This window comes from Gorilla gorilla, chromosome 6 (genome assembly GCF_029281585.2).
Source record: "Gorilla gorilla gorilla isolate KB3781 chromosome 6, NHGRI_mGorGor1-v2.1_pri, whole genome shotgun sequence".
NCBI lineage: Eukaryota > Metazoa > Chordata > Mammalia > Primates > Hominidae > Gorilla > Gorilla gorilla.
In genome coordinates this window covers 29,146,448-29,159,907 of record NC_073230.2, presented here as the reverse complement: position 1 = coordinate 29,159,907, position 13,460 = coordinate 29,146,448, and the positions used below count along the sequence as shown (strand labels likewise).

At 39.0% G+C, this 13,460-nt stretch overlaps 1 protein-coding gene across 1 annotated transcript in view; it reads right to left on the bottom strand.

Annotated features, from left to right (window-relative positions):
• Positions 1 to 13,460, bottom strand: part of DNAH11 (dynein axonemal heavy chain 11) — a 359,011-nt gene that overhangs the window by 217,679 nt on the left and 127,872 nt on the right. Inside the window, exons 31-32 of the mRNA XM_055347302.2 lie at positions 2,317 to 2,448; positions 52 to 212 (exon numbers count right to left, since the gene is read on the bottom strand). Of these exons, the coding sequence (XP_055203277.1) occupies positions 52 to 212; positions 2,317 to 2,448 (293 nt within the window). The remainder of the gene's footprint in view (positions 1 to 51; positions 213 to 2,316; positions 2,449 to 13,460) is intronic.

Genomic DNA, 13,460 nt, shown 5'->3' with positions numbered 1-13,460 from the left:
GGACTTTTTTGGGTTGTTTCTCCTATCTGGACGGAAACTTAGAATTGTTACCTGTCAGTTAGAGGAGTGATCACTAGTCGAGGACTGTTTCCTAAGTATTCATAGAAGTACTGGAACTGGGCATCACAAATATTAACAAAGCAGTGTTTCTGGGTATCCTCCCATCGGTGACGAAGTTGAGACAGCCATGTAAAAGCTTGGGGACTGACAACCTAAAGGCATTGCATAATCATCACACGCAGGACACTGGTAGTTTGGGGCAACAAGTTATTAATCTAATCAATTCTACTGGTTCACATTTTATTTCTAAAATTCTCATAAATAGGAAATCTCTTGCATGCTATTGCAAATTATAATAGCATATACATGGTTAAATACTTAATAAGAAATATGTGTGTAATAAGTCTTCATTTTAAACTGGCTTTTATGTAAAACAATATGAATTTCTTCAAGCAATGCTTTTTCCTCTTTTATGAATCACCCCAGGGGATTAGAAAAATCTTGTAACTTTATACTCATATCACTGAAGTCAGATGGAAAAATATATTATCTATATTTAAATGACACATAATCCATAATTTCTGCATTGCAGAGGCATAAATAAACTACATTTTCAACCAAGTTCATTCTAAAACCAATCTGCTTTTAGTACAGAGATTTTCTGCTTTGTTTTTAATCACATCAAATAACAGTATTTTTCATTGCTGTTCTTTCCCATCTACTCAATCCTAACCATTCATCTTCCAGTTAAAAATCCCTGTCTCTTTCAAGATAAATGTGACCCTTGGATTTCTTGAGAATCAGTTGAACTTACCAAAATTACTGTATACTAATTTGTCTGATGACTACACAGGTTTCAGGATTGCATATTCACGTATATTAGATGGTTGGGTATTAGACAAAGTATTTTTTAGTACAAAATAAAGGACATATTTTAAATCAGAATTTATCCTACTTGAAATCATCAGACTTATAAAGTAGAATAAAATATATAAGAAGATACAAGGCCATATTAAAGGAGTAGTTAGATATAAACAGTTCATTATCAAAGTCAGAACACATGGTAAGCGATGTTTTGCAAGGAAAAGTTTTGGACTAGCAATTAAAGAATATTGCTCACTAGTGGTCCTGAAGCTGGATCAAGGAATATTAGTATATGTTTATGGTTTACATGAAAAGCATTTTCTTGCACTTTATAAAAATAATTAAAATTCACTTTGCTTTTAATAAATTGAGAAAAAAACCCAGAAAAAACACAGAAACACTTCACAATATGTACAGGCATTCGAATTGTGAAAGGAATTGCCTTGTTTTAATACTACCAAACAAGCGTAACCCAGTAGACAAGCATACTCCTGACTTTTGTAAATAGGAATATATTTTGAAAAGAAGGATGAGAAAATTCTCCTTTCACATTAAACGCTGCCAACACTTAAAAACACACAGAATTTTTTTTTTTTTTTTTTTTTGAGATGGAGTCTCGCTCTATCACCCAGGCTGGAGTGCAGTGGCACCATCTCGGCTCACTGCAACCTCTGCCTCCTGGGTTCACGCCATTCTCCCGCCTTAGCCTCCCAAGTAGCTGGGACTACAGGCACCCACCACCACACTTGGCTAATTTTTTGTATTTTTATTAGAGACAGGGTTTCACCGTGTTAGCCAGGATGGTCTCGATCTCCTGACCTCGTGATCTGCCTGCCTTGGCCTCCCAAAGTGCTGGGATTACAGGCATGAGCCACCATGCCCGGCCGACTTTTTAAAGATATATAAAAGAAAGGTTATTAGTATACTAAAAGAATTAGAAAATAACTTCTTACAAGACAATAATTTAGTTGTTCAAGGAAGAGACAAAGGATTACCCAAGTGACAACCTAGATTTATGACCAACACCTCTCTCTTCAAGGGGAAATGTATCAAAGGCACACAGACATGGTTTAAATCACATACACATAATCTTACTGCTATTGGCTGTGTAAGTCACAGAGTTGAGGCTCACAGGCCAATGACCAAGACGGTCACACACACAGAGATGAACACAGTGATTTCTCACGGTTCTTCCACTGTGATAAAATTTTTTTGATGATCTGATGTTCCTAACTTGGCAAAACCTTTTGGGATATCACTTGGAATAGGTCTCATCAGAATAATATATTGGCTAACCAAAATCAAACGCACCCAAGACAAACACAACTTTTCAGGACTAATTAAAACATACAAACTTTCAAAAAAACAATGACTTTCTTGGAACTACTCTGGCAATAAACACCACTTTCAGGAAACAATAATGAATACATAAAATTTCTACAAACAACTTGCCTTCTGAGAAATAAGTTTTGCCACCACGTCTCTGGCATGGACATCTATGGTACAAATTGTCATGATCTTCTGTCTGTCTCCAGGTGGAAGTTCTCCCAGCAAAAGTGTAATCAGTGTATTCAGCTGAGAAATCTAGAAGGAATCATTTTTTAAAAAGGAGGGAAGGGTTACAAATACAGAATTTAAGAGCCCCAAATTCTTCATATTTGTAAAGGCTGATTTAGTTTGCAAAACAATTTCTTTTTTTTTTTGAGATGGAGTCTCACTCTGTCACCCAGGCTGGAGTGCAGTGGCATGATCTCTGCTCACTGCAACCTCTGCGTCCTGGGTTCAAGCAATTCTCCTGCCTCAGCCTCCCTAGTAGTTGGGATTACAGGTGCCCACTACCATGCCCAGCTAATTCTTATATTTTTGGTAGGGACAGGATTTCACTGTTTTGGTCAGGCTGGTCTCAAACTCCTGACCTTGAGTGATCTGCCTACCTCAGCCTCCCAAAATGCTGGGATTACAGACATGAGCCACCACGCCTGGCCACAAAACGATTTCAAATATGTTACCCCAGCTGGTCCTCAAAGAACCTTGGTGTAGAAATGACAATATTATTATCCCCTCACACAGATGAAGGACAAGAGAACCTGTGAGTAATGACAAAGCCAGGGCAGACACAGGGTTTCCTGGCTGCACTGAACTGACCCTCTACCCTAATGATAGCCTGGTCCATAACATTGTTGGAAAGGAAATGACTACAAATCTTAAAAGGCCAAATTAGATTAACTTTCAAAAAAGCACAGTAAAAGCTAAATGACAAATTATATTTTTCTTTAGAAAAGCATTCACCTAACAATTTGTGTTTGCTTTGGTTTTTAAAAATACATGATAGTGATGACTACTGAAAAAATATTTAAAATTAAGAGCTGAAGAATATCCTCCCTTATTCTTATTCTTGTTTAGGTCCGTCGAACTTGTAGATAAATATTTTTCAAACTGCTGGTCTTTTTTCATAGAATGGAAAGGAATAAAATGGAATGCCATGAATGACAATTCATTGAAGTGAATGGAATAGAAAATACGGTATTACAGGTAGTAAGAGAATGTATTGCTTCATGCTGTTTTATTTCCGTTTTGACTACCTACATAAACATGTGAACTTGGATCTAATAGAAAATATTTCTTATGGTGAATTGTGGTCAGAGAGGTTTGAAAGATGCTGTCTTAGGTGTCATTTTGTTAGTATGGTTATTTATACAAAAAGATTTCTGCCTTACTCAAGCCTTATTTACAAAAACAATATTTCTGCCTTATTCCAGGTATCATACTGTGAAACAATACCATTCCCTTTTCTCTTCAGCTCTGCAAAAGGACAGTCAATGACAAACTGCTAGCACCTGAGAAAGCTGGTGGTAAGTGAATATGACAGATCACCAGAGACTCAAACCTTTGTAGCCTACTGTCAAAATACAGGTTCACTACTGTACGCCCCGGAAAATGCGAAACCCTGCAAACTTCCCTGAGATTGCCGTGAGGCTGGAGGCTAGAGAAAGTCATACAGCTGGAATAAAAAGGGAGAAGAAAGGGAGGAAGAGATAACTGTAACATGTGCAATTTCCATGAAATAAGAACACAGAAGGTTCCAGGCACTGACTAAGCACATTGCTGATCTCATTGCACTTAATCTTAAAATGCTAAATGACAAGTGAATGGGTGCAGCACACCAACATGGCGTATGTATATGTATGTAACAAACCTGCATGTTGTGCACATGTACCCTAAAACTTAAAGTATAATAATAATAAAATTTTAAAAAAAAGAAAGATAATCTGTATCTGAACTTTGCAGATGAGAAAATTGAGTCAAAGCCCTATTAACCACATTTGCCAATCCAGGGAGGGGAAATTCAAAACCCAACAGTCTGACTTCAGATTCATCACAAAGACCCTCTCCAGCCTCCACAAGACCTACCCATCCCTTCAGGTCTGAGAAACTGTAGCTGTGCAAGAAGCATTCAGGACAGACTTAAAGTCAAACACAAAGGAAAGCTGGCTTAAAGAAATAAAAATATTAATATATGTCCCTTAGATATTCAGGATACACGACAGCTTTATAAGCATTTGCCCTATTTCTCCACCCCCCCTGGGCTTTATTGAGGTATGACTGAAAAACAAAAATTGTATACATTTAAGGTATACAACGTGATATTTTGATGTAGGTATACATTGTGAAACTATTACCCCAACCAAGCTAACTGACATATCCATCAGCTCACACAACTTTTAAGTAAAAATACTTGATATTTACTCTCTCAGCAAATTTCAAGTATACACTACCTTATTATTAACTATAGTTGCCATATGTTAAATTAGATCTCTAGAACTTATTCATGCTATAACTGAAAGTTTGTACCCTTTGACCAATATCTTCCGTTTTCCCCCATCCCTATCCTCTGGTAACCACCATTGTACCGTTACTATGTGTTAGACTTTTTTTTTTTAATCCACTTATAAGTGAGATTATGCAGTATTTGTCTTTCTGTGTTTAGCTTATTTCACATAGAATAATGCCCTTCAGATTCATCCAGGTTGTCACAAATGGTAGGATTCCTTCTTTGTAAAGGCTAAATCATATTCCTCTGTGTGTGTGTGTGTGCATGGGCATGAGTGTCTACACATTTTCTTTATCCATCTATTAATGAATACTTGGGTTTTTTCTACACCTTGGCTATTATGAATAAAGCTGCAATGAACACAGGAATGCACATATCTTGTCAAGACAGTGATTTTATTTCCTTTACCTATATACCCAGAAGTGAGATTGTTGGATCATTTGGTAGTTCTATTTTTAATATTTTGAGGAATGTTCATAATGTTTTCCATAATGGCTATACTACTTCCTACCAACCACCAAGGAGGTCAAAGATCCATACACTGAAAACTACAAAACTCCAAGGAAAAAAATCAAAGACACAAATAAATGGAATGATCCCATGCCCTTGGATTAGAAGAATTTATATTTGTTAAAATCTCTGTACTGCCCAGAGTTCTCTGCAGACTTAATGCAACTGCATCAAGATTTTGATGCCATTTTTTTTTTGGCAGACGTAGAAAAAACCATCTTAAAATTTGTATGGAATCACCAAGGACCCTGAATAGCCAAAGCAATCTTAAGCAAGAAAAACAAAGCTGGAGGCATCACATCTCTTGATTTCAAATTATATTACAAAGCTATAGTAATCAAAACAGTGTGGTACTGGCATACAAAAAGGCACATAGACCAGTGGAACAGAATAGAGAGTTAAAAAATAAATTTTTCAACTGATTTTCAGCATAGGCATCAAAAACAGTGAAGAAAGGATAGAAGACTCGTACATTAATGGTGTTGGAAAAAACTGGACATCACATGCAAAAGAACGAAATTGGACCCTTACACTACACACAAAAAAAACAACTCAAAATGAATCAAAGACTTAAAGATAAGACCTGAAACTGTAAAATTCCTTAAAAAAAAAGTGGGAAAAGCTTCATGACTTTGGTCTTGACAGTGATTTTTTGGACTTGACACCAAACGCATAGACAACAAAATAAAAAATAAACAAGTGAACTATATCAAACTAAAAAGTTTCTGCACATCAACAGAAAAAAATCAACAAAATAAAAAGGTAGCCTATGGAATGGAAGAAAATATTTACAAACAATATATCTGATAAGGAATTAATATCTAAAATACATAAGGAACTCATACAACTCAATGGCAACAAATAGGCTGATAAGCAATGGGCAAAGGACCAGAGTAGACATTTTCCCAAAGAAAACATACAAATGTCTAACTAGTATATGAAAAGATGCTCAAAATCACTAATCATTAGAGAAATCAAAACCACAATGAACTACCACCTCACACCCATTACACTGGCTATAATAAAAAAGTCGGGGCCGGGCGCGGTGGCTCACGCCTGTAATCCCAGCACTTTGGGAGGCCGAGGTGGGTGGATCACGAGGTCAGGAGATCGAGACCATCCTGGCTAACACGGTGAAACCCCGTCTCTACTAAAAATACTAAAAATTAGCCGGGCGTGGTGGCGGGCGCCTGTAGTCCCAGCTACTCGGGAGGCTGAGGCAGGAGAATGGCGTGAACCCAGGAGGCGGAGCTTGCAGTGAGCCGAGATCGCGCCACTGCACTCCAGCCTGGGCGACAGAGCGAGACTCCGTCTCAAAAAAAAAAAAAAAAAAAAAGTCAAAAGATCTTGTTGGCAATGATGTGCCTTAACCTACTACAAGAGTGATATCAAAGATCACTGATCACAGGCCGGCCGTGATGGCTCATGCCTGTAATCCCAGCACTTTGGGAGGCCCAGGCAGGTGGATCACTTGAGGTCAGGAGTTAAAGACCAGTCTGACCAATGGGGTGAAACCCCTTCTCTACTAAAAATACAAAAAATATCAGCCAGGCATAGTGATGTGTACCTGTAATCCCAGCTACACAGGAGGCTGAGGCAGGAGAATCGCTTGAATCTGAGACGGATAGGCTGCAGTGAGCTGAGATCACACCACTGCACTCCAGCCTGGGTGACAGAGTGAGATTCTGTCTCAAAAAATAAAAAAAGATTACTGATCACAGATCACTATGATAGATACAATAACAAAAAAATTTAATATTCCAAGAATTACGAAAATGTGACATAAAGACACAAAGCAAGCTCATGTTGTTTGAATGATGATGTCAATGCCCAGCATAGATAGGGTTGCCACAAATCTTTAATTTGTTGAAAAAAAAAAAAAAGGCAGTATCTGCAAAGCACAGTAAAGTGAATCACAGTAAAATGAGATACATCTGTACTTTTAATACATTGCATCTTTAAAAAGTAGTTAAATGTTTAAAAAGCAGATGTGATTATTGTTTTATGTCTAATATGTTCACTGCTCATCATCCCCTAGATTTTATGTTCCACAAAGGCAATGACAGCATCCATCCTATTCGGTGCCTTTTCCCAGAGCCACTGAAGAACTGTCAGAGTGTGGGTGCTCAATGGGTGTCTGCTGAACAGATGAATTAATGTACAATAACAACCCATACCTACGCAAGTTTCTAGGGAAAATTAATATACACTTTAGTGAGAAAAGAGATATTTAGGCCTTGGATATTTTCTCATCTGGGTCAAGATATCCAGTCTTTGCAGTATCCAATCTTACACCACTACCAGTATTTGGTTTAAAATAAAGTTGATTGTAACAACAGTAATAATATCATATGCCTTATAAGAACATTTGTAATTGTAAGTGCATTCACATGCATTGTCTTGCCTGAGCCTCCCAACAACCTGTGATTTCTGCATTATTGATTCATTTTTCACAGAAGTGCAGTCAAATGGAAGATGATTAAAAACACAGCTTGTCAACATAATCTGCACAGCATCATATGCTGGGGATCTTATACTGTGTATCAAGATTAAACCTTCTCTGATGACACTCTTTTGTAAGTAATAAAATTCTGTACCCACAGTTATATAATGTAGTTATAAAATGTCTATTATTTGGGCAGTGGCAAGAGGTAGCAATCATTATGGTCAGTACTGTACTTGTATATAAGTTTATGGTCTGTGACATAGAAAACACTCCTTAGCAGCTTTAAGAAAATATATCCTATCATGAAATCAGTACGTATTCTTGCCACTGATCGCAACAGTGTTACACGATTTTCTACTGGATCAAGGGTGTCTTGGCTCAAGTCTACCTACGCCCCTTTGAAACTCAAGTGGCTATTTTCCTGGGACATCTTGGCTTCATTAGAGTGCAAGTACAGCATGTATCTTGAACTAGAAATAAGCCCAACTTAGAGTAAAATCCAAACTTTTGTTCCTGGAGCACAAAGTCTTCCATGACCTCACACCACTCCTTTCCTATCTCACTTCACTAACCATGCTGGCCTTCTCTCTGTTCTCCTATCACAGCTGCTTTAAGGCCACAGCAACCACTTCATGTTCCCGGAGTCATCTTCCCTCTAATCCTTGTATGACTGGCTTCCTCTCATTATTCAAAGCTGTAGTTCAAATTTACCTCCTCAAACTGGCCTTCCCTGGCCATTCTATTTACTATTACCCCCTATCTATTTATTCTAAATGTTTCTATTTTATTACCTTTATGGAACTTATGAGTATCCTATCAATCATGTATTTCTTTGTCTCCTCCACCCTAAACTCTAAAGGAGCAAGGCCCACATCTGTCTTATTCTGTGCTATGTTCTCATGCTTAGCATAGCGGCCAGCATAAAGCATGTGTCCAAATCAACACTCGCTGTAGGAACTGATGAAGGAAGAAATGAACAAACGAACGACAGCAACAATACACACCAAAACAATAGTTTTTTGTTCTCTCATTCACTCATTCATACAAGATGACAAATGTGGTTCTTGTTTCCAGACCTTACAGGACAACAAGGAATGCAGATAAATAATTAAAATTGTTTTGCTAGGGCAAGTAGAAAGTACTCTGACAGCACACAGAAATAAGGCCTTGCCTGATATAGGGATTAGAAAGGCACTTTAGAGGAATGTATACTAAGACCTAAAGAATGAGCAGGATTTAGGTTGACAAGAATTAGGGGTTGGCCAGCAGGGAGGCAGTCGTTATGCCACAGGAAGCAGCCTGTGTAAAGGCCCTGAATGGATTAGGTGGCTCTGTGGAAAAACTGAAAGAGGTCACCCATGGCAGGAGTGGGCGGCATAGGAAGGAGGGGTGTGCAAGGATGCTGCAGAGGAAGGCAAGTGCCCAAGCATGCAGGGCTTGCCCAGCTCAGTTAGGACAATGAGATGGTGCTGAAAGGTCTAGAAAGTGGGGTGATAATGAGATTTGTGTTATTAAATTATTTCTCTGGCTATACTGTAAAGAATGAATTGGAGGAAGGTAAGACTGGAAGAAAAGACCTGTGAGGAGGATGCTACAGTCATTTAGATGAAAGAGAGTGGCTTGGTCTAGGACATTATCAAAGCAGTTGGAGAAGGCAGTGAGAATAGGGATCTTCAGAACAGTGAGAGAATTGGTGGTTGATTGGCTATTGAGGAAAAGAAGAGTCAAGCGGGCTTCTAGTGTGAGCAATTAGTGAAGAATGTTGGTTTTTTGTTCTTTTTTTTTTTTCTGCAGTTGGGCACGTTGGGAGCCAAGTTTGAGAAGAGCGAATGTGCATTGGATCTTTTAGATTGGGTGTGTGTGTGAGACTTCAGTGGAAAATCCCTATCTGCTTCTGGCTGTGCTTCAGGAGAGAGATGTAGGCTGGAGCAAAGGAAACTGAGCAGCCATAAAAGTGGATGAAATTACTCAGGGATGTGTGGAAAAAGAAAAGAGGAAAAGAAAAGGGAAGGAAAAAGAAAGATCGTGGGAGGCCGAGCCACATGGATCACTTGAGGCTAGGAGTTACAGGCCTGGTCAACATGGCGAAACCCTGTATCTACTAAAACTACGAAAACATTAGCCAGGCATGGTGGTGCACACTTCTAACCCCAGTTACTTGGGAGGCTGAGGCATGGGAATTGTTTGAAGCTGGGAGGCAGAAGTTGCAGTGAGCCAAGATCACACCACCACACTCCAGCCTGGGTGACAGAGTGAGACCCTGTTTCAAACAAAACAAAACACAAAAACAGACCAGGCGCAGTGGCTCACATCTGTAATCCCAGAACTTTGGGAGGCCAGGGTGGGTGGATCACCTGAGATCAGGAGTTCAAGACCAGTCTGGCCAAGATGGTGAAGCCTCGTCTGTACTAAAAATACAAAAATTAGCTGGGCGTGATCACGCCTGTAACTCCAGGTACTTGGGAGGCTGAGGCAGAAGAATTGCTTGAACCCGGGAGGCAGAGGTTGCAGTGAGCCGAGATAGTGCCACTGCATTCCAGCCTGGGCGACAGGGTGAAACTCTGTGAAGAACAAAACAAAACAAACACACACACACACACACACACACACACACAAAACAAAACAGAATAGAGCCATAAGGAACAGGAATATTTAAGGAGCAGGAGGAAGACCAGCCAGGTGAAGTAAACAGCAGCCCAAGTTCTCTAGGTAGAAAACTAGAATTCAAAAAAAACATGAATATAAAGGAACAGAGTATGTGAAGTAGTAGGAAGTATTTTCTAAGCTAAAGAAAATAGAAATAGACTCAATCAAGTGGTAGAAATAGGTTGCAGTGATGAGAAAAAGGAAAGAGCAAGTATAGGTCAGCAAGCTTGATTATAATAAAGGTTACAAAGATAAGGCAGGAAACAAAAGATGTGGCATGAGTGGACAATTTTTGGTTATTATTTTGTTTTGAGTAATGAGGGAGTTGGGCATGTTTAATTACTGATGGGAATGAGCAAGAGTGAGAAACTGAAGAAACAGGAGGAAAGAAAGTCAGGGCAGCCTTGAGAGAGGTCAGAGCAGAAGCGACCCAGAGCAGAGATGGAGAAATGCTCTGGGAAGTGGAGATCACCCTTCCCTCCTAGCTGGAGGATGCTGTGGGGGGAGGGACATCAGCCCGATGGCCATTGCTCTAGTTCCTCTTTGATGATGTCGGCAGATAATAAAAGCACTGACTGACAGGCATTGTATGGGTACATGTGTAATGTGTATGTGTTTTCTAATTTAATCATCACAACTCCATGAAGTAGGCACGATTAGTATTCCAGTTTTACATATGAGCATATAAGATTACCTGCCTGAGATCACACAGTTATAAATGGCGGAGCCAGGGTCTAGTACACAATTCTAAGATCTCACTGTATATTTTACAAATACAAAACCTTCTTATGTGGATAACAGGGTATCAGACCAGGCAAGAGCTGGCCTCCAATGATTGTGGTAAGTAGAGAGAGATAACTCAGTATACCCCACTTATGAATTCTCTTATTTATATAAACATAGAAATGCTTCCTAACAAAAAGACAAGATCTTACACCTTCTATGTCACACACCATGAAAAAAAGAAAAAGGAAAAGACACAATCTTGACCATCATTGGAGTTTATAGGATACACATATCTAAAGGACTACAGTGTTCCCAAAGAGGGCCAGCTAGCTTGGTAGGATGACAGTGGGTTCACCATGTAGGACAATGTCAGACCTAGAAAGTAACAGACTTAAGGTCAGAGAGAAGCAGTGGTTCCTGATACATAGTGGTGGCTGGTCCCCCATTTTTTCCTGTCCTGGCTCCCATGGCAGCATGGTAGAAAGAGGCCATACTGTGAATTTAAAGAGTGTGTCCCTAAATACTATAGGTTTAAATAAGGAAACAAAGAAAAAAAATCTTCCTTGCAGCAGAAGCACTGCAGTTTTACCAGCATCAGCCATGGCATATCTCCCAATATGGGGACACCCAAGCCATGGTGGCAAAGAAGCTGGAAGAGCCCACTCTGCAGAAAAGTTGAGATCTGGAGGTCAGATTTGGTGGCTCATGCTTGTAACCCCAGTGCTTCTGGAGGCCAAGGAGCGAGAATGGCTTAGGGCCAGGAGTTTGAGACCAGCCTAGGCAACACAGCAAGACCCCATCTCTACAAAAAAATGTAAAACTTAGCCAGACACGGTGTTAAGCCTCTGTAGTCTTACCTACTTGGGAGGCTGAGGCAGGAGGACTGTTTGAGCCCGTAAGTTTGAGGCTGCACTGAGCTATGATCACGTTACTGCACTCTAGCCTGGACAATAGAGCAAGACACACTCTCTTAAAAATAGAAAAGTAGTCTGGAGCTAGAAGTCCTCAGCTTAGCAGATCAAAGTGAACATTACAATATAACTGCTATAGCACCTTGGAGATCAGCTACCAGGATCCTGGATCCCTTTCTAACAGGAGATAATACTGAAGTTCTTCTTGTTTCATAACAGCAACGAGGACCTCTAATCTTGAAACCCACCAGTTTCACCTTCAGCAATATCAGAAACAATGAATTTTCATTTCCACCAGCCAGAGCAAAGGAAATGACAAAGAGACCAAGTCCCATGCTCTTAAAACTATCAGAACATGGGTTGTTGAATCTCAGTTTGTTGTCCTCTTTTCAATGCTCACTTCCTACTTCTCCTTTAATCCTACTGCTAAAACCACCAGTGCAATATTGAGCAACGAATGTCAGATATAGTGAGCATCATTACCTGATTCTTGACACTAATGGAAATGATTCTAATGTTTCACCATTAAGTATGATTTTCTCTGCAGGTTTCTGGTAGATATTTTCCAAGTTATAAAAGTTCCTTTAAATGCTTATATTAGAAAAGAAAAAGGTATAAAGTCAATAAATGCCCACCATAAGAAACTTGAAAAAGAGGAACAAATTAAGCCCAAAGTAAGTAGAAGAAAGGACATAATCAAAATAAGGGCAGAGATAAGTGAAATATAAAACAAACTATAGAGAAAACCAATAACGTCAAAGATTAGTTCTTTGAAAACAGAAATAAAATTGATAAACACCTAGAAAACCCAACTAAGAAAAAAAAAGAGAAAAAAAATAAATTACCAACCCCAGAAATGAAAGTAGGACATCTGGGCAGATCTTCCAGATGTTCTGAGGATAATACTGAAATAGCATGACCAACTTACATCAGTAAATTGAAAAGCATAGACCAAGTGTGGCCCTTTTTCTGTAAAGGAACAGATAGTAAATATTTTTGGATTTGTAGGCCACGCAGTCTCTGTCACAGCCACTCCACTCTGCCATCCTGATGTGAAAATAGCCACAGACAATAGACACTGCGCCAGATTTGGCCAGAGGTTTGTAATTTGCCACATGCTGAATTACTTAAAATGGGCAAATATCTTGAAAAATACAAACTTCCAAAACTGACACAAGAAAGGAAGAGCCCAAAAAACTAAACAGCTGCATATGTATAAAAGAAATCAATTTACAATAAAAAAGTTCTATAAAGAAAACTTCAAGCCCAGATGCATCACCAGTGATGTCTAACATAAGCTCTTTCACAAAATAGATATAAATGGATCACTTTCCAACTCCTTCTAAGGAGTATACCCTGATTTCAAAATCTGGCAAAGATATCATAGAAAAAGAAAATTACAGACAAATGTACCTGATAAACATAAATGTAGAATTTGTTAACAAAATAATAGCAAATAGAATCCAGCCAAAAATACACACACACACACACACACACACACACACACACGTACACACTTAAAGGA